The sequence below is a fragment of the Aythya ferina genome (genome assembly GCF_964211825.1).
Source record: "Aythya ferina genome assembly, chromosome: 2".
Taxonomy (NCBI): Eukaryota; Metazoa; Chordata; class Aves; order Anseriformes; family Anatidae; genus Aythya; species Aythya ferina.
This window is the reverse complement of record NC_140297.1, coordinates 43894497-43922492: the sequence shown is the minus strand read 5'-3', so window position 1 is coordinate 43922492 and position 27996 is coordinate 43894497. Positions and strand designations below refer to the sequence as shown.

The 27996-nt window shown below is 39.1% G+C and overlaps 1 protein-coding gene across 1 annotated transcript; it reads right to left on the bottom strand.

The window, feature by feature from the left end:
• Positions 1-5: 5 nt before the first annotated feature.
• On the bottom strand, positions 6-27836 carry CNOT10 (CCR4-NOT transcription complex subunit 10). Its single transcript, XM_084511483.1, has 19 exons — positions 27689-27836; positions 25091-25182; positions 22790-22951; positions 22117-22267; positions 21318-21463; positions 20349-20435; positions 19562-19645; positions 18467-18584; positions 16514-16663; positions 15815-16017; positions 14139-14260; positions 13362-13538; positions 11796-11876; positions 6318-6431; positions 4814-4944; positions 4075-4110; positions 3855-3982; positions 1909-1984; positions 6-302 (listed from the first exon to the last, which is right to left on the bottom strand). Exons 1-19 carry the CDS (start codon positions 27708-27710, stop codon positions 148-150), a joined length of 2235 nt encoding a protein of 744 aa, XP_084367609.1. The 5' UTR covers positions 27711-27836; the 3' UTR covers positions 6-147.
• Positions 27837-27996: the final 160 nt, after the last annotated feature.

Here is a 27996-nt window from a genome sequence, read left to right as displayed (position 1 = left end):
ATGACTAGAGGCATTTAGGTGTTTTATTAAAAATTTACAGAAATGAACACACTCCAGCAACCCCGGGTATGCAGGTGTCCTAGGTTAAAAAAATATACAAAATCCCAAGCCCTCATAGAAAGGGCAGCAGCAAGCTCACTCAAACCCTCACTTCCTTTGAACAGTGGTGAAAGCGGGCATCTGAATGGGCTGGATTGAATGGACTGGCTGAAAAACGGGCTTCTTCCGCATGTCAGAGAGTGTTTTCACGGAGGGGAGAAGCTGGTTTCTCTTGATGATCTGCAACGCCAGCTGAGTGTTACCTGCAATGCAAAAATAAGAAGAGCTGTAAGAGCTTTGTATGACTTTTCAGCTCCTTTGTGTCAACAGTGATGCCTAAGCCCTGGCATCATTTCCTTGCTAGACCATGTATAAAAGCAAGCTTCCTATTCGCTGAAGGACACAGCCATTAAAAACACTAACAGAAGTAAATCTGGACTCCTAGTACTCGATTCCACCTCTGCTCAGCTGAAGACATCAAGCTTTAATCTTGGAGCTGGAAGGTGCCAGAGCCCCTGCTGAACTCCTGGCGGCATCTCTTCTCACTCCCACAGCTAGGGCAGAGAGGTTCTCTCACACAGAATGCCCTCACAACGTCACACTAAGGAACAGGAATGCAAGTGTTAAGAATATATGTAAAATCTGTTTTTTTTTTTCCTTTTAAAAACATGTTTTGTTTTGTTTTGTTTTTTTTTCCCAATTGTATGCATGGCCCATCAACTAAATATCTATGTACTTGGAAAAGGAGCTCTTTGTTAAAAATTAAACCTATATAATTGTAGGAGGAAACCTGTTAAGTTCTGAAAAGCACATTTTTCCTCTTACCAAATATTTTACTTTCATTAATGTTTTAGTTTCAGAAGAGAAGTGGCTTTTTCTTGCCATTCTTAGGACAAAACACAGCTTTAGCCCCTTTGGTACTCTCCTCTGTTCTGTGCTTCTTTGTTGCACAAAGTGTTTCTAAATCGGAATTTTGGAAATATCTTTGCAAGGAAAACTTAATTTCAGAATAAAAAAAGTCATGGCCTCTGCTTCCCTGTAATGAAAGGAAAATGAGTATGCTGATTCAATCTGCTCACACTGCAGAATCCAAGTACAAGTTTTCCCATTTTGTAGTGTTTTTTTTTTGTTTTTTTTTTTTAAGGTTCACTGCATTTTCATTAAAAGAATGGGTTTTGGAAGAGTTACCAATAGTACAAGCTTTGCGTCATAGAGTACTTGCTGCACAGCCTTTGACGTAGCTTCTTTGGGAACTTGGATTTGAGTTTTCTTTTACTGTAAAACCTTTAAAGCTCTCTTATAGTATAAACCTCATCACAGGTTTTACTGGGCCTATTCAAGACTGCTGATTTCTGGACAAAGTATGGGAGATTTCAGCTCAGAAGACGCATGTTTAGAACGTCAGGTGTTTACTGCAGTCCTGCTCTTATACACGTGTGCTTTACAGGTTTAACAGCAGGAATTGCCAGCCAGAAAAGATAAACTGCCTTCTGTCAAAACAGTTTACGACTATGAAGTTATAAAACCCCCACACATTTGCAAATAATTGCTCTATAGAAATGAGGGTACAGACACATAGATCCATGGCAGTGTAAGAACGGAGATAGGGCCTAAAGGGTGTCCTTCAAAATGCTGGCACAACTCTAAAGATCAGGAAAGATGACAACTGTTCTTCCCCATGCATCCCAAAGCTAGATTGACAGAACATTTCACAACTTTACAAATGTGTTCTAATCCTTTCCCTGTGTTAATTGTGAACTCCAGGGAAAGACCTAAGGTATCATAAATACCAAACATTACACTCAACATTACATTTTCATTCTATGTATTAAATCAGCATTTTAATATTGGAAGAAGAGTAATATTTACCATTCTGTAGTTCAAGATATACAGCCAGCAGAATAGCCTCCGGAGGGATCTCTTTGGGGTGGATCAATGAAGCAGCCTTATGGAAAAAGAAGGTGAGAGGGGAGAAAGAGTGCTTAAGAGAAGTATCCAGCTCAAAAAATGCCTCTTGACAAGACCATTAACATCATCTTAGCTGACAAAACCACATAACAATCTGTAGGGCAAGATTTTTCAAACTAATACACACAGTTAGATTCATGCATGCAAGGAGAGATTGAAAGACTGTCTGCCTTGCAAGATTGTTTCACACTAATTAGCAGCACCATCTGCTGTATGCTTATGTCAATACGAGTCTGTCATTCTTGGGCCAATTGACTGCGATTTCCTGCTGAGATGATGGGTGAAGGTAACCTCCATTGCTCCGAAGTTCAAAATACGAAGTTAACAAGGATCATCACAAGCAAATATGTACGTTTTTTCATCTATGAAGTCAGTGATGCTGTTTTCTGTATTAGCTCCAGATCTGACTTCCCTACTCTTGATCTCCTGCACGCCAGGTACATGCCCTTGATTTCCTTTGGCTTGCAGCTAAGTCCCTGTGCTCCAGCTGAGATGTGTCCGAAGCTGAGAGCCTTTGGAACAACACAGCCCTGCAGAACTGCCTCCAGCAGGCCCCAGACAAGTCTCTGCTTTCTGCCTCACCAGCTTCTCTGTCAGGAGTCATGCCAAATACCAGACTGCTGCTCCTTCCCTTCGGTTCAAACAGAAGGGCTCCCTGAAACTTCACTGGGAAAGGGAGGAGAATATAACAAGATGAAAGTGAGCTACCAGGCCCTTCAAAGGAAAATGCTATTTTTCTCCTTATCCTTTGCCTTCCCTCTTCCCAGGTCACTGGATATCAGCATCATGTTGGTGTATGGTTTGGTACTGCAGGGCAAAGCCCAGCCATGAGCAGCAAGAAAAATGACAAATAATAAAGAATTTGTCCCTACCTCTGAAACTTACTGTTTTCAATTATTTATCAAATGTGAACACTCGATAATCCTAGTACAAGGATGACTCCTGTGATGACAGTAAGACTGAACCCTGAAATTTTATCTTTTTCTATAAGGGCCCAATCCAGAGGGCACGAAAAATGCATATTTGTCTCTATACATTTGTAGAAGTAAATTGTGTTTGAGATCAACCCATTTCCTGAGAAAGAGAGGACGGATCTGCACAAAACATGAGACGCTAACAGGACTGATTCCTGATCAGAAAGAGGTGCAAGATAATCATTTGCTACAGGGCTACCTGGCAGTGGTACCTGGTATCTGCATCCTTCTACAAGAAGCAGATGGTGGAGATGCTCCCCGAGGAGAAACCAATTATTTAACAAGCTAAAATACGGGCTGGTCCAGCCATCCACTGGACCTGCTCAAGAGAAAATGGTCTACACAGTTCAAATTCAGCATCCAGTAGTAACTTGTGTCTGTTCTACTGAAAGAAGGGGAGTGAGCAGCCCCCAACCGACCTGATCTTACCAGGAGACCAGGCAGGCAAGAACCAGACGTCCAGCAGATTGTAGCTGTTCTCTCAGCCTAAATTTCACAGCTTAGATGGTGAGTTAACTGATCAAAGACAAGGAAATTCAAGGCCCTCAAGAACTTTCTCCTGTAGAATATAACAATTACTACTGGACTGTTAAAAAAATTAGAAAAATGGCTTCCTAGTCATCTTCCACTGTTTTGACACAATCTAAAAGAAATCCTTAAAAACAGTACTGAATTATTTACAAGTAGTAACTTTGGAATTCCTTTATGTTACAAATAGAGGTTGGTTCATTAAGACAGAACTGAGCTGCCATCTCAGCAAAGCCCACAAATAAATGTTGAGCTTAGAAATCACCAGGATTTGCTGTGATCTAACTGGCACTTTGAAGGACATACGTTTGTCCCTAGAGCTGCCTTCAGATTTGTTTTTCATACCTGATGGAGACACTTTCGAGCTTTGTCATATTCACTCCTCAAGCAGTAAGCACTTCCGAGGTTGAACAACATCATTGTTCGTGCAGATGTGACTGAACTGGGATAGCACTGGGGGGTCTGCTTGCCAGCTGCAATTGAAGAAAATATTTTTTTAAAACCTTTATTCAGAGCTGCCCAAATAAGTTCCTGTACTCTGCTGAACATGCTGGCTGGTACTTACAAGATTCCATTGCCTCATTCTCTCCTTTGTCAGACCCTACAAAGTAAAAACAGACACAAAGATATCATTTTCTGTGAGCTTTTTTTAAAGCTCATTACAAAAATTATAGTTACAGGTCAACAGATACAAATTTGCTTCTTCCTTCACAGTCTGACATTGCAGAGGGAAAACATATCAGTTTGCTTTCTAAATTTAAGCTACACGTTCCCATAGTTAATGTTTTGTTTCCCTAAGAACTTTTAGATTTGCAAATAGGAACAATGAAGTGTAAACTGCAGTCATCTGACTGAAATCAGAGCTGCTGTAGTCTTAATTATGCAGGTGGGCTCTTGAAGTATTTTTGTCACAGACTACACACTCCCAACTGGAAGCACTGCAAGATACAGATTACATTCTCCCTGCTCCTATCTCTTACACAAGCCCTGGCTTAGAGATTAAAAAAATGGAGGAGAAACTACGAAGCAGAAGTTAACAAAAGGAATTTTACAACATTATGCTTACCACTACAATATACGGTTCTATTTATATTACAGAATTAGACATGCCAAAGGAAGGACGGGCATGCAAAAAGACAAAACAAAATCAAAGCAGGAACTAAAGCCTGGAGGAACAGACCAACCCCAAACAATCTTGCATCTTAAAAGACGCGATCCTAATCGTCATCATATTTATACACAATGTTACAGCAAGAAAGCAGCCGAGAACACGACCAGTTCTAATCAAGTGTGGATTCACTAACCTTGATCCTGTTCGTTTGACGAGATCCCGAGGGAAACATCAGTGACGTTCTCAGGGTTCAAGTGAGTGATGGCATCAGATATTCTGTCTAGAGAGATGAGAGCTTCTGCTGCATACAAATGCCCAAGAAACCTACAAGAGAAAAGGGTCAGGTACAAATGTCAGCATAACAGCCCCCAAAATTCACTGTTCTTATACAAGACAAAATTAATTCAGTTTTTAACTTCAGCACATGATGACTACTGCTTAATACACACGCATGAAGCAAGCTTGCTTGCGTAATTCCCCATTCTGACATCTGCTTTTTACACCCCAGTGTTCCAAAAAATTCTGTACATGAGTAATGCCAACTAATTCATGCACAGGAACAGCCATTCTAGACAGACAGTACTCAGTATGGCTTCATCTCAAAGATTTAAAAAACAGAAATGGTTACAAAAACACCCCCACAATTCGATACACCTAAAATTTGAGGTGTTAAAGTGACTTCACATTCAATAAAAAGTTAAACTAATTCTGTAAAATACCTTGAATTTCTTGCATTACATAGCAGTAACAGTGCCTTTAGAAAATTATGTGTTACCTGGCAAATCCTCTAAAATCTTGCTTTTATAAAGACTGCACAAAAAGATGAGCTTCTACTGTAGTTCGAAGCATGGGAGCCAGAGAAGTTAATTGACACGGACAATTTTAAAGAATGCTGCCAGCATACATAAACACAAGTTAGCTTGCTCTCTGCTTGTACGTTACCAGTTTTGCCAAATGTCATTACTACCATAAAAGCCTCGTGTGTATTTTATTCAATTCCTGTCATACACAGGAACTCAATGCACAAACAAGGTCAGAAGGATGGGGCCAGAGCTCCCTTTTTTTTTTTTTTTTTTTTTTGAATTTGCAGAGGTGCATCAGAATTGGTGAGAAGAAACAGAAAGAGGTTTGTGTTTCTTTCCAAAATGATAAAAGCCAAGTTAGAAATGAAGAACAGAAATCGAAGAATGGAACTTCTGTGAGCAACAGCAAGATGTGAAGTGACAATTCTGCACATCCAAGGTCTGGTGCCCTGCTGTATGAGCAAACCCATCCCTCCGAGGTGGTAGTTTGCTAAGCGAGTTTTCAGCTGCATGCTGGCTCGGGCAGTTGTCTGCACCTAGCTGCTTACTCCTGCCCCCTGTGCTGTGCCAACACAAGTAGGCGCTGCCCACAGTGAGCCAGGACAGAGATCTGACAGTCCTGCACTGAAGGGGAACTGCAGCTGAAGATTAACAAAGAGCAACAAGAGCAGCAATCGGTTCTGAATTACACGGAATTCACACAAACAAGGGGACTCACGTTCCTGCGTGTCAATGAACATTTAGTCAGAGCTTCAACAAGAACAGGAGCACGCCAAGCAACTCTTTGCATCAGATACAGAATGGGCAAGCAGCTACAGACATGGGAAGCTTCAACTCAGAACTCTCCAGCAAAAAGCAGGGCTGAGAAAGAAGAAACGGTCATGTCAGACTTACTTAAGAGACCCTGACAGCTTTGGTTGCTGAAGGAGTTTATCTGCGTGATTCAGTGCCATGAGGTTATCACCCAAAGCCAGAGCCACGTAAGCACTACAGGCAAGTATTGAGCACCTGGAGGGAAAAAAAAAAAAAAGGCAGAAAAAAAGGAGGGAACCAATATGTTAAACAGAAAATTCTGGGATTTCAAATGCAGCTGTAAATTTTATCCTTTATCTGGATTTGCTGAACATTTGTTAAAGACATTTAACATTTCTTAGAGTATAAAAAGAAGCAGGAACAAACAGAACAGTTTGTAATCTTTAAAATGATTCTGATCCTACTATGAATAACTTCTGTTTTCATACTACATTTCAGACATTATTTATATAGGATAAAAGCAATAAAGAAACTTCATATACAACATGAACAGTTTAAGATATTAACTGCTCATACACAAATGTTTAAGTACATATAAAATTTAACAGCCATACAGCATCCATACATTCTGTTCTTACTTGAAGTTATTTCACATTCAAGGAAAAATATTTGGAATTACTAAGATATAGTCATACCCCAAAAAAATACCACAGTACCATTTTGAAGTTTTGACCATTAATAACTGATGGACCTCACCACACATGACATTTTTCTCATGGATTTTTCCACCCTCTTTTTATTCTTTAAAACCTGGGTTTTCATTCACATTTCTCTGCCCTCCCCCTCTTCCTGCAACAACCGGTAACAGATTTCTGTAACTCCCAATCCTATAAATCACCTTGAACTACAGCTGCCTTGTTGCAGTCAATTAAGTTGTAACAATATTTCACTCTTCTATTTTACAACATTTGTACACAAGGAGACCAAACCGTAGGGAGTTTTGTTGTTTCCAGTTCTGTGTTACGCTGAGGGTTGTAATCCTCTGCCAAGAGCCTGATCTGCTATGTGGCATTTTTGTTGCTGTCACAGACTTTGATGGGTTTCCAAAAACACAAAAATCTCTGACAGCTCTTGTAAGGCAATCTGAATGACTCATTTTCCATCTTCACACAAGAACCCCACGTCAGCATGCCAGCATTAAGCCAAGCTTGCCAGTTGGTAATAACTCCCCTCCATGTCCCTGCCCCAGCCTGGTGAGTGCAGGCCCCCTCGTCCTCTCTTGGGGCACAAACCTGGGCCTGCTTTGCCTTGCTGTGAGCACAGACTCCTTTCTCCTCCGGGGAAGGGAGAGGGGATCCTCTTCGCGAGGTCTCACGTTGGGAGAGATGCAAGCAGAGCCTTCGACTCTCCTGCCAGGAGGTGGGCTATTACCCCGCCAACCTTCTGGCAACTGTCAAGCCCACTTTGAGTCCAGCAGTAAGTCATGTAATTCACGGCAGGGCCTGGGGTGCCTTTATTCCCGGTTCCCAGGAGGCATGCTCTTTAATTATGCACAAGCAGGATAAGAAACCTCGCCAGTGTTTCCCCCCTACCCCCCACTTCCTCTTTACCGTGCCCAGATGTCACATCAAATCTGAGCACATACAAAAGCTTTCAAGGAAGAGAGGAAAGCTTCCCCCGGCTCAAGTCCCCGACCGAAAATATTTCTGAAAGGTTGTGGCTGTGGGGAGGGGGAGGGAAATGGGGGGAAAAAAAAAAAAATCCCTGAAATAATGGCCTGCTTCTAACCAGCTTCTTTTCTTCTCGACCTCAAGGAAGAGCAACTTTTCAACGAGCAGAGATGCTAAATACCTTTACGCACGAGTCAAGGCCTGCAGAGTTGAGTGCTCCTACCCTTTAAGTCAATACAAGCCTTCTGTTCACCACAGCATTTTAAAACTTTTTTTTGCTTTTTGAAAGCATAAATCCAAACAACAGGCGTGCTCCAATCACACAGCAGATGGGTCCGACAAGATGGAAACCTATTCCTCTGCCCGAAGGATTCAGGGCCTGTTAAGCCCTTCAAGACCTCGAAGAGATCCTTCAGCAGAAGTCCTCTGAAGAAAACATCCACGTTTTCCTCCGTGCAACGCTTGGATTCATTGTTGAACCAGCCAAACCAAACGCTCAGGAGATCTGACAGCTAATCAGAGCAGAAGAATTGCACCACAAGGGAAAAGCCAAACTAGTTTTTCACCCCGGTCGGGATTCTGACAAAACTCCGCAGGTCGTCTTTAAGCACTGGAGACTTCCAGCATTACTGAGCCCCTCCGTTCCCTAAATAAAACTGCCTTTGCACTAGGAAAAAGAAAAATGTTTTTTTAAACTGCCAGATTATGTCAAACAACCTCCTGGGTAGGTTTAGGCAACGAGATTTGTCAGCCCACACTGACTGAGGGGTTGTACAACCTAACCTATGTGCTCAGTGTAGCTCATTCCACTGGAAAAAAGGCTAACCAGGGCAAATCCACTCCTTCAAAACTTACCATGAAGGCATAAGAATGGCTTCTCTAAAACAGTTGGAGAGCATCGCTAACCTGAAAAGTCTGTCCAACTAATTTGCACACAAGTAGCAAACAATACGCCCAACACTTAAGCTTGGTTTAGAGTCCATTTTTAATTTTTAAGAGTCATTTAGGGGCACAGTCAGTCATTTTAAACTCGTATTAGGATGTTCAACTGTACAAAATCATAAAAAAAATCCCAAACATTTAAATTCTCCATGTTGATACCAGAAGCAATGGAGACTTCTCAGTCCAGTGATTGTCAGCAAGGGGAAAAATTATTCTACTCCTCAGAATAATCCTTGCCATTTCAGTATCTCTTTTAATGTTCCCTGACTGGACATGGATTTTAACTTTCTCACTTAGCTCCTCAGTGAGCAAGCCAACAGTAATACGTTAACATTTGAGCCTGCCATGTTTCCATAGCCATCTGCAGAAACCTAGGAATGGTTTTAGCAGTTACACTCTAAGGATGTCCAGTCTCATGGATTTAACCAGCAGTCAAAGCAAGTATTGAAAAAGAAAAAAGATCAATGCTTTTCCTTTCTCTACATGACATTCTTTACCAGAAGCAGCATAGTTCTTGCTAAACTGGTAGGTTTTTCCTGACAGGCTGTCAGGTTTCATCAGTAGATAACAGCTGATTGTGAAAGAAAAGACTATGCAGTTAAGAAAACCACGATGTGACACCGTGTGATTTTGACATGTGGCAACCACATTTTCAAGTCAGGAGAGGGAAAAAAAACAAAATCACACCACACCACTGTTTTTAATCCACTGCCTTCTATTTCAAGGAGTATCCTCTTGCATCACTACAGAATAAATAATCAAGGTCTCAGTAATGTCTCCTCACAGACTACTGCTAAATTGCCTTTAAACAAATACAAGTAGATTTGCTATACACAAGGCAGCAAAGTAAAGGTTACAGTGGTCATTATAAACCGCAGGTTACCTGGGGTTAGGCTGGAACAAAGTGTTACTCACGAGTTTAAGTGGGAAATTACTGTATGCTTTGTCCATAATGGAAACTTACAACAGATTTCTTTTTTAAGAGGTGGTGCAAGCTTTATACTAAGAGATTCTCAGTGGGCTAGCAACCACCTGAACAATGCCATTAACATTTCAGTATATGATGATCTAATTGGGGAAATATAAAGAGATTTCAGACAACACAATACTCATTTGGACAATTTATTGTGTTTGGTAGTCTATGTTTCTCCAAATAAGTATTTCAAAGATCTTTGGGAATACAAAAACACTGCAGTCAAGTTTTATTCATGTTCTTCCATGGTAAGGAAGTCAAATGCCAGGACAAAGGCAACTTTTCCTTCTATTCTGCGCAAACTATGGATTTGTTTCATGTGGGAAGGCTACCTGCTGAAAGGGATTTTTCTGTTTTGCCATCAGTTCATTGTCACCCGGGACAGAAGGAATTTTATATAACATGCAGTAACAGTTTAAACTGTGAAAAGAAACTACATGACAAAATGGTTGTTTGCACTACAATACCAAGAAATTTAAGGCTTCAAACAACAATCAAGTTGCAGCACAAATTGTCTATCACACTGGGAACAGTGGAAGCATTTACATATTAGTAGCCTGCTACAAAAGCAAAGCCAAGTACACTAGCTTAGGCTTCTTTTGTCTAATTAGCCCTGTAACCTGTTGTCAGGCTCGCATTTGTCTTAAATCTATTTTCAATTGTTTCTACAGTATTGCAGCAATCAAAGAAAAAAAGAGCTGTGAAGAGTCCAGAGAAGACTAGGTTATCTGAACTGAAAATTATGCAATATTATAGATGATAAAATCTAGATTATAAAATAAGACCTGGCCAAATAATGTTGAATCAATTCTAGGAAGATAAAAACTCCAAACTGCAGATACTTGTGCAAATATTTAGTGCAAGATTCCTTGCTCTCTTTAAGTATCTCTTCCAAAACGCAAAGTCAAAACTGAGACAAAGAATCCATGAGATCTGACAAGCCAAGAATCATCTCACAGTAATTCATTATCACTCAGAGAAAAGCTTTATTTAGAACCAAAACATCTGAAAAGGTGTAAAAGCAACCTAACAGCTACCATCACTTACTATTCAGTAACTGGGATAGTATTAAAAGTATTCCTAGGGTATTTATTACTTTAAAAGCCAAGTCACATATGAAAAAGTGATAATAGTAAGTTAATTAAAAATAAAAAGGTTTTAGTCTAAGCCATGGTTGGGAGAAGGCAGAAAGTGAATAAACTAAGGGGAAGGGTGGATTATTAAAGGTTTCATCCCTAGTCCAGATGAGAAGAAAAAAAAAAAAAAACAACCAAACAGCAACACCCCACCCCTACATCCTATCTCTTCTCCCCACACACACCAAAATAAAACTTAAACCCTACTCTAGAAATGGCCTTTGAAATCCTGTCTTATATGTTACAGTAAAGGAAATAAAGTTACCAACAGGATTATTTAAATAGATTTTAATTATTTCTTCAATTAAATGCATAGTTTTGTTTAATATCTTACCTAATTCCACAAAAAAAAAGTCAGCTTTTGATTCAGCTTCTTTAAGAGCACCACTCTGACTTGAAAGCAGTATAGCTGCTTTTACCACTTTGATTTTTTGTTCCACTCAGCAAGAATTTGCCATTGAAGAATGTAATATTGTGGGCTGACTTCACAAACCAGCCTTACCAAATCTTTAAAAGGTAAAGGTACTATACTGTAATTTTCCCCTCTTCTGCTAGTCAGAAGAGCCATTGTCAGATTTTTAGCTTTGTCATTTATAGATCTGGATTTTTTGGTTTTACCAGATATTTAATGGCAAGCCTATAATAGTGGGATCAAACGCAAACGTAACTATAATCTGATTTGAAATTCTGCAGAGTTTCTACTTGTTGTGACTCAAAGCCTTGAGGAAAGGAAGCATGTGCATGTAAACAAAATAGTCATCCTTATATCAACAACTACAATGCTATACTGCAAGTGCCACACCATTAAAAAATGAAAAAGCTAGCAATGACCCCAGAATCACAGCACAGATTAAGAGGGGTCTCATTTAGTTGTGAATATTCTTTGTTATTTACTTGCCTTAAATTTTCTAATTCCTGTTTCTTCAAAGGCGAAGAAGGTGGAGCTGCAATGAATTTATCCCCTTCATGACTTTTATTGCTAGAATAAAACCAGTATATTAATTAGAAGGAGTAACTGCAAATAATTTAAGATCTCAGCATAACAAGCATTGATATTTATTCACTTCATTTTAAAGGACTGCAAAAATTCTATAGCCTAAAAAAAAAAAAAAACAGGAAAATGAAGCTATGTAAAAATTGAGGCAAATGCTGCTATCAAATAGTTAGGATAAGGAAAAATGGGGGCATATACTGGGAAAGATTTGACTGACACACCAAACAACACATGCCACTTTCCACAGCCTTGAGTTATTTTTGAAGTTCCTTGTAGTACAAGAACTTTAAGCTCTGGAGATGCAGAACTTACTGCATTTGTAACCTTCTCCTTCAACCAGTAAGAAAAGCAGTAAACTAGCTGCTGTCCTAGACACCTCTGTGATTAGTTACATACATATTCTGTAAAGAAAAAACCCACAAAGTACATCTTCCATTAGATTTCTAGCTACCCTTTATTTTTATTATGTCAAAATACACCCCTTAAAAAAACAACAACACTATCTTAAAATTAGGCTTGGGGTTTGTTTGGGGGCCGAATATTCACTCTATTTTTAAACATAGGCAATTTCACTCCCCAGTGAGCTGATAGACAACCTCCTTCCAGAATAAAAAATGGAAAGAGAAGGTTAACAGTGGCACCTTGGCAGAGAGATGGTTTATGAACAGATCAAACAATCTGAATTGAAAATGAGTTCCAGCCATTTAACAAGCGGAGCTTTTTCCACTGAAGTACAGTTTCGTGTCTGTTACAAACAGGTAAGATAATTCCAAATTAGACCTTCAAACAACAGCACTGAAGGGAACTTGACACTGTTGTAGTGAAGGTACTTCATGTGACGCCTTTGCTAAAGATAGATTTTAAAAATACCTGTAACCACTGAAAATATTCACAGATGTATTGTGAATGAGAGGAATCTGCCCAATAGCCAGCCTGTTCAATTAGTGGGATTTGCTTCAAAATTATCCTGTTCAATTAGTGTGATTTTCTTCAAATGCCTTATATCTTTTACTGCTCTCTCAGAGGGTCCCTTGTCAGAGGGAACAAATCCTTTTAGAACCTTTCAGAACGTGACACACAAATGCAAGAAGAGCCTGGAGATTTTGAAATTAGCAGGGACCACTGAGAGACATGAGGGATTCTTTTTTATTCTTTAAGTGGAAGAAGCATCTGCTTTCAAAAGCAGAAGGTAGTAAGGGATTTTCCTGTCCAGAGCATGCTTTTATTTCCTTACTTCTACAAGGAAAAGGCAAAGAAAAAGCAAACAAAAAGTAGGTCTTGTCTGAGTTAGGGCCACCATTTTATTTTCATTGCTGCTCCCCAATGGGCCCTGTGAGCTTAAGTCAGAGGAGCTTCATTTCAATGGGCTGCATAAAGCTTAACAGGTAAGTTAGCTCAAGTTTTATATTCAAAAAATATTGAAATATTAAAATTAATTAAATTCAAGGTGTAATTCAAAATTCTGATTACCTGCAAGCTTCACTGCTTTCACTGTTTTCTGCATTTCCACCTAGCTGATTACTAGTTTTAGAGCCATTTTCTTGCTTTGACTCCTGCTGGTCTTCTGGAAGTAACAGCAAGGCATTTCTTAGACAAATCGCTGCAAATTCCATGCTGGCTACAGGTATTGCTGAAGACTGCCCATCACTGAAAGAGACACAGAAGATAGCTGGTGAGTACCAATCCTACTAAATTTAAAAGGAAAAGCAGAGCTCCAGAAAGACCTGGACGCAGAGCAAATTTTATTTATGAAGATATATACACCCTGATATTCTTATGTATGGACAGTATACCATGACATCCAAATAGCATAGGCAGGTTCAACTACGTGGCAATTACAAGAAGTTCTCTTGTTTTGATTGAATTCACTACTTAAAGTCTTATGACAGAGGAACTAGATTCCACCTGTAATTTTTTAGAGTGGATTACGAAAAATATATATTTTAAAGTGAGAAAAAGACAAATTTAGCTAACTGGAAATGTAAATTTCAGATAAATCAATTTTAAGTTTTAATGACTCTCAATTACAACAAGTACACAATTAAGCCCTCTGCTGGCCATAACAGAGGAGACATCCAAATGATGTTTAAGTAGGACTCGAGCATTTTAAACACACCTCTTTTCACTACATGAGTAATTCCAAAATGAACACACAATTATTCCATGAAAGTTTAAGAGTCCTGATGAACAAACACCTACCCTTAACAAAGCTATGATAAAATAAAGACCCACGGAAAGCATACTTACTTATAAACAACATTCTGTATTGACTGGGACGCCAGGACTATCTTACGGTGGTAGCCTTGACCTACTATAGATTGCACAATTCCCTTTTTGCTTGGAAGACCTTTAGTCTCTTGTTCTGAAGTCTAAAAAAGAAGGGAAAAAAAGAAAGAAAAGGAGGACTAAGATATTATGGCTGTTGAATGAGAGCTTTGCAAAACACGTGAAAACTGGAAGAATTCAAACCCAACTACAATGCAAGAATAGTTTTTTTTTTTTCCCCACCCCATATGGATACAGTTTTAAATTTAAGTACCATGAAGATTCAGATACTTTCTATTGCCTTTGTGTTGCAGAGGGATTTAACTGCACACAGTGTTTTCACAGATTAGTTCTGACAGCTTGTCTGATAGCCTACTGACCTAGTTTCTCCTCTGTTTTGAAAGCAGAAGAACAATGAATTAAGTCGCATTAGAAGAATTGCTAGGATATCAAAAAAATCATACGATCAGCCAAATAACATCAGAATTGTCACTATGATTTGCCATCTTCTCACCCTGATTACACAGCATTCAAAATGCTCTCAAACTGTTCCATGGGGAGCACAACGCTGAACTACAACATATGCAAAGTTACATTGAATTAACTTGTTAAACAGATTTTGGTGTATGCAGATACTCTGGGGACCAACTGAATTTAACACACTAATTATCAGTCCCAAGAATCAACTCCACACCACACTTATTTTAAAAGAATAAACAGAAAGAAAACAACTCTAAGCCAACTTTGTTGCTAAGTAGAATTAGTGACAAAGAATTGCAGTTGTAAGGAAAACTTATGCTAGTAAATAGGTGTCACTTTTCAGAAAAAGTTATCAGAATCCAAAGAAAAATATTTTATGGTAAATGCCATTATCACGTTAATAGTAATTTGAAAACAAATATTAAAAAGATGCAGTGAGGGAATCATCTGTCTATAGCTTATAAACTAAAATACTAAAGCAAGTAAAAATCAGCTCCAGTGAAATTAGTTTTCTGTAGGATGTTCAGGGCATAAATATGAATCCATAGCCAGACATCAAGGTATATTGTAAATTGAGCTACAAGGCCAAATTAAACACCATTGGTTTTAAGGCCTCACTTGTCATGTCGCAAACCTTATAATTTAAGAACACTTCCCTTTTGTCTTTAAATATTAACAGCACCCAAAGATAACTTCTATCTCATAAGATTACAAATTTGGGAAACATCAAGCTGCTTTTGTTACCCAAATTCATGCTCCCTGATACACCATACAATGTTACAGCTGTAGGAGGAAGAACGTTAAGCTCCAGGTGCCTAACACAATCTAATGCTTTAGTTGGTCTACAGTAAGTGAAGAAGTGACCCATAACTTTCTTCCCTTGTCCCAAACTGCTAAACACTGTTCTTGTAAACAGGTTCCTAGCTTTTTTTTTTTTTTTTTTTTTTTTTAAACCAAAGGCATTTTGGACCCAACGCTCTCTAAACTTCGATGTTGCATCTGTGAAATGGGGGCACAAGTAATCTACAAAACTGCTGTGAATAGCTTTGCAAAGTTTCTGAAATAATCACAGAATGGCTCAGGTTGGAAGGGGTCTTAAAGTTTAATTCCTCTGTTCACAAAGACAGAACGTATTTCATAACCACAACCAAACATAAGGAATTTGCAAAGCCACTTACCCCCTTGTTGGCAGCAATGCAGCATTCAGCTATCCTCAGCCAAAGGCGAGGGTTTGAGTGATAAACCTGGACTGCCTCAATCAGGCATTCGAAGGCAGCTAAAGGCCTCCCGATATGCAGGAGCTGAATTCCGCAGTTGTAGAGCAACTCATACCGTTTGTTGGTCAGCAGCGTACACATGGGCCTCCCTGAAAATTTTTTACCTGCAGAAAAAGATACGTAATATTGGATGTGCAGCTCAGGAGAGCTGATACCATGGACCTCTTGTAGTGGGGGACAAGAGGGAAAAGTAGGAGGGAGGCTGTGAGAAACACCCAAAAAATCAAAACAAAAACAAACAACAAAAATCACTCTAATTAGAGAATTCACTAGCCTCCCTCTGTAATCAAAGCAAGAAAACTTTATAGTATTTATTTTCTATCTACTGTTAGCAGGACCACAAGTAATGTACCAGTCTTTACTGATGCATATTGTGCCACAGAAACTTTGACTATCAGTCAGGGAGATCTGACAAAACCAAAGACCAAAAACAAGATAGAAATAATTGCCCTAGCCCCATGGCATGCCAAAGAAAACAAGAAAAAGGAACATTTCAAAAGAGATGGAACAGGAATTTTGTTGGCAATTAATGAAAGCTTTTACTTTCTTCATTCGCCCATCCCTTTTCCACCACCCATTTTCATCTCTTTCAAGTCTTACCTGGATCTGAGCTACCTGTTCCTAGCTGCGCACATGCATTATCATTTTCCTGTAAGGCTTTTTTGAAGTAAAAAATTCCTAAATTGTGCTTTCCCATTGCAAAGTGGATGCAGCCAAGATTGTTCCAGAACATGCACCTTAAGCATTCACCTGAAAGAAGAGCGAAGGAGTACTTTCATAAACTGAAAAACATCACTGAACCCACAAAGCACTTTCACCACTCATTGGTTAGCATTATAACAGTAGTTTATTAAATATGTTCTTCAGCAAGATGTTCAAGGGTTATGCAGTTATGTCCCCGTCTCAAGTATTTTAATAATCTGCATTTCTGTATATCATTCTACTTCTCTGGGAAAGTTCACCTAAACTGACCTACAAGGAAGAAACCAGAGAGCTTCAGATCTTATGCACCACGTTTCAGGACACCCAGGTATAAAGCCAATTTGACAGACTGCAAGTTGAAGTAAGTTTATCTGATTTTTTTCAGTGCTTAGTGTGTATAAACATTTCTATTTTTTTTTTCCTAACAGATGGCTCTTGTAAAAAGGAAATTCTTTAATGACGTTATCTACCTACATTTTACAAAATAAACAAACATGTTAAGCTAACCTTACAAGCAGGAAATGCGCTCTCCTTCCTAAATAGATCATGTTGACATAACACTGTAAGAAGCTCCTTCTACACAATAAAGGACAGAAAAATAAACTTTTGACTTATCTGCTGGTAACTGAAGCTTTACAGTGTTACTATTGTTTAAAAAGAAAAAAAAAAAAAACCCACACCACTACAAATCAAAACAGTGAAAACCCAGATAATTTCCAAACAAACAAATTAACCTGACATTATTTTAACCATAATTTTGGGAGACTTAAGTGAACATTCCACTGTTGCTTACACAAAATAGTCATTTTAAAATATACCTATATTTTTAACAAAATGCTGAACTATAGAAAAGACTTTAAGCATAAGAATTGCCAAAAAGTAAGTTACAGCAAATGCCAAAGTCTCAAAATTTAATGCCAGAATAAGCATTACTGCAAATATTTTGAATGTTTTTCTAAATTATGAAACTTATCTGCAAAACAGAATTTTCTTGAAAACTTTACAGTCCTATGATAAACCCAGGGCCAATTCTGCAACTTCTATCATCTAATAGCAACCTGTGCAACAACATTACATATGTAACTTCTTGTGCTAAAAGGACTTTTAAGAGAACTATCACAAAAAAAGCATTGAACCAAATGGAAGTAAAGATATTTAGTAGCTTTATGCTACATATTTTTTGAAGCCCTCACTCTCTATTAATACAAGACAGCTTTCTCTCCAGATTTTTTAATAGATGACATCTAAAAATCTCAAACATACTTAAGTAAATTAGTATACATTGTGTGTACACATACAATGTATATGTTTTTATTATACAAATAACTTTAAGAGCATACAAATACTTTCTGTGCATATGTACACATATATACTTTCTAGATATAAAAGTAATTTGAAATGGCATTTGACTGAAGTCAAACCTTAACACTTCATGAAACATTTGAGTTTTCCCCATGATAAGTACCATAACTGCTATAATTTCATCTTTGGGTATAACCTAAAAATCTCATTTCTAGATCTAGAACATTGCCTTTTGTTTCACGCTTTGATTTACAGAACTGAATATAAGCCTTGCAAATATCACATTTACACCTTCAAAAATCCTTAGATACATAACACATGATGCACAGATACGTAATCCACTGACTAAATGAACATTTGATTAAAACCACAACAGCGTTAAGTGCAGAAGTGCAACAATGTAGTTGAAAACGTACCTAGGATATAAACCCATGACATTTGGAGCCTGCCTCTAAGTAATTTATTAATATGCTTAAAATTAATATCAACAAGTAGCCCTATTCGTACCACACATTTAAGTACTTTCAGGATGAAGGTTTTTTATTTTACCTGTTTTCATGAAGCCTGGATGTTCAGCAATGTTTGCACTGTTTAAAAGTTTGACTGCTTTACGGTAATTGCCCCTCAAATATTCAAAATTACTCTTAAGAAAGAGAGAAGGAGCTGACTGTGAAGGAGAAAACAATAGTTAATTATCTCATTTTATGATTTCTACTTCAAGTGTTAAATCACTCCACATTCAGCTTGCCCCCTGCTGCCATTTGAAGGACACTTAGGCCCTACTGATTTCATGAAGCAGCATTTTCGTTAAACACTTACCTCTGCTGAACTACAAATCTATATAGACTTTTTGTTGTTACTGCTCTAAAACCAAATATTATGCTACAGAACTCTGTCATTGCAATGGCCAAGTGCAGAGAATCTCCCTTTTAAGAGGATCTTTCTCCAACCTGTCTTCTAGTACACTCCTCCCCATGCTTCCCTCCCTGCGGAGTTCAACAACTTCCTCCTGGGCTGTGATTTTCCTGGTCTGCCACAGACATCATGATCCAGAAAGATTTCTGTCAAACTAGCAGCTGTTGAGACTGGCAACAAAAGGGAAGTGCTCTCGTCCTACTCCCTGCTCCTCAGTTAATGTAGAATATATCTGGGATGTTGGACGTAATTCTGAGTTGAGAACTCCTACGTAAAAAAAGAAACTGCTTTCTAGCAAGAGATAAGCCTGCAAAAAACTTCATCAAATATAAAAAAACAAGACACCAAGTACCCCCAAATTAATCTGTTATTAAGGAATTGAAATCAGTGACATCAGAAGACTTTATTTCCCATAGCATTTATAGTAAACTAAAACTTGTCTTGCATTGCTTAAATTATAAACCAAACTTGACCTGTTTATTATATAGCTTCACTTCTTTTCCTGCCATTAAAAATAAACAGCAATTTTCTGCACAACTGAAAACAATGTAAGAAAATCCTACATTAATTACACTTACAGAAATGATTACAAGCCCAAATGACAATATACACTATTATTTCAGACATCCATCCTCAAGAACATCTTCCTTGTAAAACAAGTTAGTAAATTCAGCTTTAAAAGAGGGAACAGACTTAGATTGCAGAAACAAGAACTTTAAGAATACTTACGTTTCCAGCTGTATTCATAACAGACTTGATCTCCCTTTTGCATGCTTTTAGTGACTTCATCTGGATATAGGCTCTCACCTTATACTGTTAAAACATTAAATTTGTAAATTAAAAAGAGTAACTTATACAGGTTTGGAAGATGAACCATAGCTAGAGATCTGTTACAAAACATTCTATATACATTTTAAAAATAGGCAGTAAAAAGTTGCTCAAAAAGCCCTTCCAAGGAAGAAATTCTATTCAGAGTACCAGCAAGTTTATAGGCTTTGTATTTACAAGAAGCAGAACTGTGTTTTGTTCAATGGTCATCAGCAACTCTATATTCAAATGCTGAGATACTAGCAGTTAAAATGAGAGTGACTAAAGTAACCGAGCTTTTTAATTCCAGATATTTACCTGCTCGACTGACAATACCAGGAAGCAAAAGATGACAGAGAAGCATTTTGTTTCTTCACGTATTTTTCCACAGAACAGTACCATGAAAAAAAGCCTTAGCTGTTTTAGACTGTTTTATCAGCAAACTGATAAAAAATCAACAGAGCTAACTACAGTTTAACAAAGATATGACAAAGATGCAGGATCTGACATTGGGATTTTTTAGGTTGTCAGTTTCTCCTGTACATGTATCTTAGTAAAGGAGAGTTAGATAAACCTATTCTTTTCTTTCACAAGATGAAATTCAAGGATAGCATCACAATTCATGCTGAACTGGATTTTATGCAGGTGGTACTCAATTTTAAGAAAGACTGAACTGATACTCTTGTATAAATCACACGTAGACACCTACCTGATGTATCTTAGATTTAGCAACTTCTATTAAAGCTCCACTTTCAGCTTTTTGATTAGAGGAGTCTTTATTAGTATTATTCCCTGACTGTGTCAAATGAAAAAAAAAAAAAAAAAGAAAGCATTAATAGTATTCACTTTTAACATTCAGTCTACAGATACCTTCTTCAGCTATTTTTAATCACTTATGAGGAAGAAAAATAGTTATTTAATGATAATTAAAAAAAAACATATCCCACTAAATATTGTGACTTGAGCTTTGTGATCAAAATCCAAGAATGACCACGCCAGCCTATGAAGCACGTAGTTCCATGTTAACAGTAGTGTTAGGCTGCTATGGCATTGAGATGTTTCAAGAATTCTCCTACCCAGAAGGATGATATGCACATTCTAGGTTCTCTCTTTCATATTATCTCCAACAGAATTATTGCATACTTTAAAATAAATGCAAGTATGACATCAATGGGAAAAGGCAAAAAAGTGTCCTCTTTTCACTTCTAAGCCATCATTCATTCTATTATCTTTTCTAAAAGACACACACCAAAGATTTTGTTTGAAATTATACCTAATACTTTCAGGAACTATATCAAACAGATGCTTGATTTCACACATGATGACACACAGTTTCGATTCCTCTGATATTGATTTTCCTTTCAAACTCAGGGGTCTCACATGGTCATAATCCAAGACACATAAGAAAAACTAAGTATATTTGACACCGAAGACAACTGTCTTGCTATTGCAAGTCTCTGACTTCAGAGATGTCTCTTAGCTCCTTAGCAGTAAGAGAAAAGGGTGGAATGGAAGGAATATGCAACTGCTGTACACACTTAATATGTGTACATTGTCTGAAGTTACAGATGTTCTAACAGTTCCAAAATTCTGAACTACTTTAAAAGACTAATTTTTGATTCAGTAAAAACATGCCTCTGATAAAGAGGCAGCAGCATTCATACGATTTTAAGCTTACCTCGTTTTTTCCATTCTTGCTGTTATTATTGCCCTGTGAAATCATTTTTTCCAGAACAGCAAGCAGATGCAAGGCTTTCTCAGCTTGGTAAGTTAGCAGGTACAAGTCCACAAGCAAGAAGCACACAGCTTGTGCAAACTTCTCTTCTGTATAAAGCAAAGAAGCAGAAGTGACTTTACAATTGTGTAAGAAAAAAAACAAAGCAGACTCCTACACACTGTGGATAAGTACATAAACACAAAAAAAGGAATTCATTTAAATTATGTTAGTATGGAAGCAGAGACTATAGCTTAATATGTATTTAGACTTTGAGAATTGGTGTAAGTAAATCAGCACCAAAGATCCAACGTCTAAACAGATGGAGCCATGTGCCTACACAGAATCCCATAGGACTTAAGAGGATTCCATACAAATACATCTCTGCATTTCTGGCTTCACTGAGTAGTTCCCAATAGGTAACCCAAGAACTGGGAGGCATTGAAAGAGAAGCACTAACGCTTACTAGATTTATTGAGACATGCTTCAGACTTGTCACTTCATAAATACCTCTTAAAGTTGTCAAATATCCACTTCAGTTTCACTATTATTTGTCTACTAAATGTCTCTGAAATACCTTCCACATCCCAAACTCAAATGTTGTCCCTGATTTAAGCAAAGCATATTCTTCATTCCTAAGCCTTTTTTTTTTTTTTTTTTTTTTTTTTAAATTAGGCAGTTACAAATCACTTTTCTGGTAACTACAGAAAGATCATTTACTCGTTCTTGTTACTGCGTGAAGAAAACTCTTCTGTCTACACACCGAAAGGCTCTATAAACTGGTACAGCTTCTCTCCAACTGATATAGCTTCAGTGTACTGACGCAGATGGTACAAAATAACAGCTTGATTGTAATAAAGCATACTATTTTCAACATCATCTAAACCATCCATTTCTTCAACAGCAGAGTGAACCTGTAAAAAAAAAAAGTTTCATCAAACTTTCCATATTTACGATTTTAAAGTGTCAAATATTTTACAAAAAGAATCCAAAGGTATTAATTCATCTGAAGAGAGGTCAGAGTTATAAGCTAATAAACTTCACTGTTGTTCAACACATATGCAGTGAAAGATTTATATTGAAATAGAAAACCTTCAGCTGAGTAGTAAAGTAACATTTCAGCTTTTTATGTTATATGAGAGTAGTTAGACTTTAAGGCTAAGAAACCATCTATTCTAAGAACATAGCAGTTCTTTCTACAGTTAACCTCTGGAACGCTTAAGGTCCAAATCAATTTCAACAGTAACTGAAAACTATAAAAGCTGTGTCCTAAATGATTAAAGAGACTCAAAGATTTAAAAGTAATTTACTTTTTTATTCATTTATCAAGTCAAGTGGTGAAGGGGCAGAACTTTTCTTTCTATTTCAATAGTGAAGATGCCATCACCATTAATAGTACTCAACTATCACCTTTCACATCAATACGTTTGCATTACCTGGTTCTTCAGCTGGTTAAGGGTTTGCCTCAAATTGTCTGTTGTAGTCTGGTTACTTTTACAGAACTCCGCAACAGCAGTATTCAGTGTTATTTTGTAGTCATCTTTGTTTATGTCTTGAAGGGTATTTAGGTGTTGCAAACAAGCATCATAATTTCCAGCCTAGAAATGGCACATATCAGAAAGGTATTAGAAGATATTAACTTGTTAGTTTGGACTTTGTAAGCTGTAATGAAAGTATCCTCTGTATAAGTCTACAAATGCAATATTTCCTTTATCAACAGGGAGTGAACTAAAGCTAAACAGCCACACACATACTTCATTTTTTATTCAGATTAATAGGTATGAGAAGCAAGACAAAAAGCTGAGGTTGTAAGAAAACCTGAAAAAAAATGTAGAGGAAGACAATGGATTAGTTAACATAGATGTTTCTATGAAAATCATTATTCTGATACTTCATCATAGTAAGTTTTGAGATTATTTACTCTGTTTTCTTAATCTCTCCACATCATGTGTGCATTGAACAGCTGCAGCTGTTTATCTAAGTCTCAGCACATCCTTTTTACATTCATTCCAGATGAAGTGAGGAAAATTATGATTTAGCCTGTTGAAGTCTGCTTAAGACAGGCTGGCAAAAGAGGGGCAAGTCACTTTCCCAGGACAGGTTTACATGTATATACGTATACATTTTAGCTGTTGAATGAAGTATTCAAACATTTGGGGACCTACACATGCTTAAGTGAAACCACGACCCAAGCGTAACGCTCCTGAGATGTGATTTAATGAAGACATCCCTTTCTTTGACCCCAGGAATAGGCAAATTATTTTTAAGGGCTTCAGAAACACATAACCTATTTCAGTTTTAGTCTTTTCTGTATTTTAAGTCTCCTTTGGGCAGTAAGAATTTAGTCACATTGAGTGGTGAAAGAACTCCAGAGTCTTTCAACTAAGTCAAACCTAAGTAGCTCTTTGCTTTCTAAAGTTTGACTCATATACATAAATGATCACCTTTACCTCTTCCAGATCAGGTTTACTTCCCATCTGGGCAGTCAGATACACAGGATCATTTCCAGCTCTGTCAACACTTCACAATCCAAAACTGCCTTTTGAGTACCACCACCACTCTCCACTGACATTTTCTCCTGCTTTTCTAAGTGCTGTTACAGTGAGCTGCTTCTGTGCACCTAACTCACTCTGCTGAGGGCACCTCCACTGCAGAGAAACCCTCCCTGGTCCTTCAGGAGAAACCCAGCCTTTTGTTCTTCCCAAAAAAGCAGCCATTCTGCAGCTATTCTTAAAAGAGAAGCACCCTGTCCTGTCCCTTCAATCTACTAGGACAGCACAGTTACACAATTTGTGGCGACATGTAGCAGGATATTGACACAAAGTATTCCCACAACTCTGTATCAACACCTTGGACTTCCTATTGCAAAGATACATAAACATAGGGATTTACAGCTCAACTGCTGGCAGGCTCTGTGAGTGAGACAGCCACCTCCCAAGGGTTTTCTTCACTTGTTCTCACTCAGAGCTCCTCTTCAACAAGAGCTGCTTTCACTTCACAGCCACAACGCTTCTAAACATGCTTTGACTCTAAACACCTTGAACCCTTAAATGCTCAGCTTATTTTGTGGTGTTTTTTCTCTTGTCCTTTTACTCTACTCCATTAGTTAGGATCTAGAATATAACATACATGTGTTTTATAGTAATTCTCTCAAGACAGAAATTACAAGTGCAACATGATAACATAGCATGCAAGACAGTCCACAAGGATACCTAGAGCAATCACTTTACAAAGCAAAACTGACAAATACGGCACATTATTAATTCTGCTCCCATCTGTCACCTCCTCAGAGCATCACACTTACAGAGCTTACAAAGCTCTCAAAGCAAGGGAAAGATCATGAGATAAACAAGGTGCATTGGACCAGGATAAGACTAAAGCTGAAGCTGTCAACAGATCAAAGGTATTTTAGGTATCTGTGGGTAAGCTGGAAAAGAGGCAACCCTTTCCTATACCTTCAGTTCTCAGGATCAAATGTCAAACAGCAAAAAAGTATTGAAAAAGAAAAATTGAACAAGAAACTCAAGACATCAGCTGTAGTCAGTTTAAGGACGAACTACATGAACTTGATGTAGCAAAAAAGAAAAAAAGGAAAAAATAAAAGTAGTAACGAGTAAAACACACAATCAGGAATTTCAAAAAGCAGTATTTAACTTTTTACCCGAAATCTATTTAACGTATCCAAAAGTTTAGCAGTTATGTGGTAAGTTAGAAGGATGGGTTTGATGTTGTCTTACCAAAAAAGCTTGTAGTGCACTGCTCGACAGCTCCTTCTCCTGATCAGTAATCCCTGAAGTACCTGCTCCTTCATGTTTCTCAGTACCTTGGTCTGTAAAGTGGACAGATGATTACAAAAAAAGTCTGTAAATGTGATAAAAGCTATTCAGCCTACAAATATTGTTTCTGCTGGTTCTCAAGATCCACCTGCCAGCAGGAATAACACTCCACATAACTGCAGCTCTCTGTCCCAACTTCGCTAAAACATCTCCAGTTATCCAACAATCCCAACTATGTTACCGTGCTCTCAGTCGATAACCAAAGTCCCGCAAGCTAACTTGATATGCACACATTTTAGATTTATCTTAAAAGCTGCAATCACACACTAGAAATAGACTTTATTTACATAAAAATCTGTAGGGAAGATCAAATGCTATCCAGTGATTACACAGCAAGATGCCATAAGGAAATGTTGCCTATACGCTGCCTCAGTCCTGATCTCGCAGGTCTTTCAGTGACCCATCTCTCTTCTAAGGTGAGCAGCCACAGTTTAATTTGCATCTTCCTCACACCTTTATCCCCAGCACCTTCTCCAGTTCTATTTATCTTTATCAGGTTAAAACAAGAAGAACAGCATGTAGAATTTATGATGGTGGCCCCTCTGAGCACTTACACAGTAATAGAATAAGGTTTTCATTTTAATGGTCTTCAATTCATTTTAAATACAATTTCTAACGTGTTTTTTACTTGTTGGGCACTGTTGAGCTTACTGTTCGGGAAGGAATCTCGCTGACCTCTTTTGACATCATGTAATGAAGAGTTCAGTGAAGTTGCACTGAACTACAGCACAGATGTTCCATGTTAGAGCAGCTGAAAATAACAGGCAGTCCCTGCCTTTTACTGAACATAAACTACTGGAGGGAAAAAAAAAAAAAAAAGTCACCACACCAGACCCGCTTGTATCTGGAAGCAGTAGTTCTAGAAATACTTCCTACGTTTCAGCACGAGTTAAATCACTTAATGTTTTTGAAGCATAGACTATAAACATCCAGGGTAGGAATAAAACAGAGTTAATAATTGATTCATGGTTTGTGCTCGTTGCTGGGAGGACAGCAAGATCCCTTCCATCACCCCACACAACAATACACTTCCACATGAACCATAGCCTTCATCCTGCATCAAGACGCCAGAGAAGATGAGATACTAAAACCCCAACAATCTTTCACCAGCTAGTTACAAAGCAAACACCGTGATTTAGACAAACTTTGGGGTTCAGCAATTTCAGCACTCAGGAGGGATGGCTCCTTAGGGTGTTACAGAACCGTACACGCCTGCTACAAAATCAACTGCACATCATGCAGTTACCGATGCCACTTGTGCTGCCTCTTCCTTAGAGGGGAGAGGCAGAACAGAAAAAAAAAGAAAGTCAGAAAAGCCCAGAAAACTTTTGGGATGCCCTGGTTTACCCACAGCCAAAGAGAAAAGGAACAAGAAGCACTTCTCCTCAAGCTAAACATCTGAAGATCTAAATTCTTACGGCTGGACAGCTGAACAAAAACCTGTCACCTTTCAAGGACAGCGGTGAATAAATAAGCAGGTTGTTAGCACAAAAGTTGGAGGGAAAGACACGTTATTTGCTTTACTTGCTCAGCAGGCCTTCAAGATTATGCTAGTGCAAGTAAAGACAATGCAAAGACTTGAGAAGCCAGAAGCTTTGAAGTTGATGAGGCTCGGTCTAGTCAAGAGGTTCCTTGTGTTCCTTGTTTACCTCTCAGGAGCGCCATCCGAACCAGCGTTGCCCATTGCTACCACCCTATAAAAGCTCATCGAGCAAAGCACTGCCAATGATAGCGGGCTTACGGAGGCCTGAGTCCTGAACTGAAATGTCTCAAGTGAAAGATAAACCAAGACTGGTAGCTGCCTAACAGAAAGTGGCACTTAGTGCTTTAAACGCTTCTTGGTGCACCTCCTAGGGAAAAATCAGGACGGGTCTACAAACACGTCTTATCATGCCTCTAAATCTGATCATATGTTTAAAAATAAAAATAAAAAGTCCTGTGAGGAGCGGCTGAGGGAGCTGGGCTTGTTCAGCCTGGAGAAGAGGAGGCTCAGGGGTGACCTTATTGCTCTCTATAGGTACCTCAAGGGAGGCTGTAGCGAGGTGGGGGTTGGCCTGTTCTCCCACGTGCCTGGTGACAGGATGAGGGGGAATGGGCTTAAGTTGCGCCAGGGGAGTTTTAGGTTAGATGTTAGGAAGAACTTCTTCACTGAAAGGGTTGTTAGACATTGGAACAGGCTGCCCAGGGAAGTGGTGGAGTCACCATCCCTGGAAGTCTTCAAAAGACGTTTAGATGTACAGCTTAGGGATATGGTTTAGTGGGGACTGGTAGCGTTAGGTCAGAGGTTGGGCTGCTCAAGGAGCCCGTCGTGTTACCCCAGCCCGGCTCCACCAGAGCCATTTTCCCTCAGAGCTGGGGCACGGCACCGACCCCCCCCCCCCGCCCGGCCCCTGCCCCCTCAGCCACCCGCGGAAGGACACCTGCCGCCCAGTGCCTTACACCGCGCCGACCGTATCCCTCCGCCGCGGAACGGCCCGGGCTCCCCCCGCACCCGCTCACCCGCGGCCTTGTCCGCCGCCATCCCCGCCGCCGCCGTGCGAGCCGAGGCGGGTTACCGGGCCGGGGCTGCCGAGGATGCTCCCGGTCCTCGCCGGGCTCCGCGCCGCTCTCCGGGACTACTTTCCGCCGCCCGGACCCTGCCCGCCCGCCGCCGCCGCCGCTGCCGCTGCTTCCGGGTTCCCGGCGAGCTCGCGACGTGCGGCCGTTGCTGGGGAGCGTGCGTCTGACGTCAGGGCGCGCCAACGCTCCGCCTCGGGAGGGGAGGGCGGGAGGCTCCCCGCTTCCGGGCCGCCGCCATCTTGTGGGGG

Coding starts and splice junctions, on each gene's coding strand:
- CNOT10 (XM_084511483.1), bottom strand. CDS start 27,710: ATGGCGGCGGACAAGGCCGCGG. Junction 21,464..22,116: donor CCAGTTTATAGAGCCTTTCG/GTGTGTAGACAG, acceptor TGCTTTATACAG/AAGAGAAGTTTGCACAAGCT. Junction 4,111..4,813: donor GTCAAACGAACAGGATCAAG/GTTAGTGAATCC, acceptor TTTACTTTGTAG/GGTCTGACAAAGGAGAGAAT.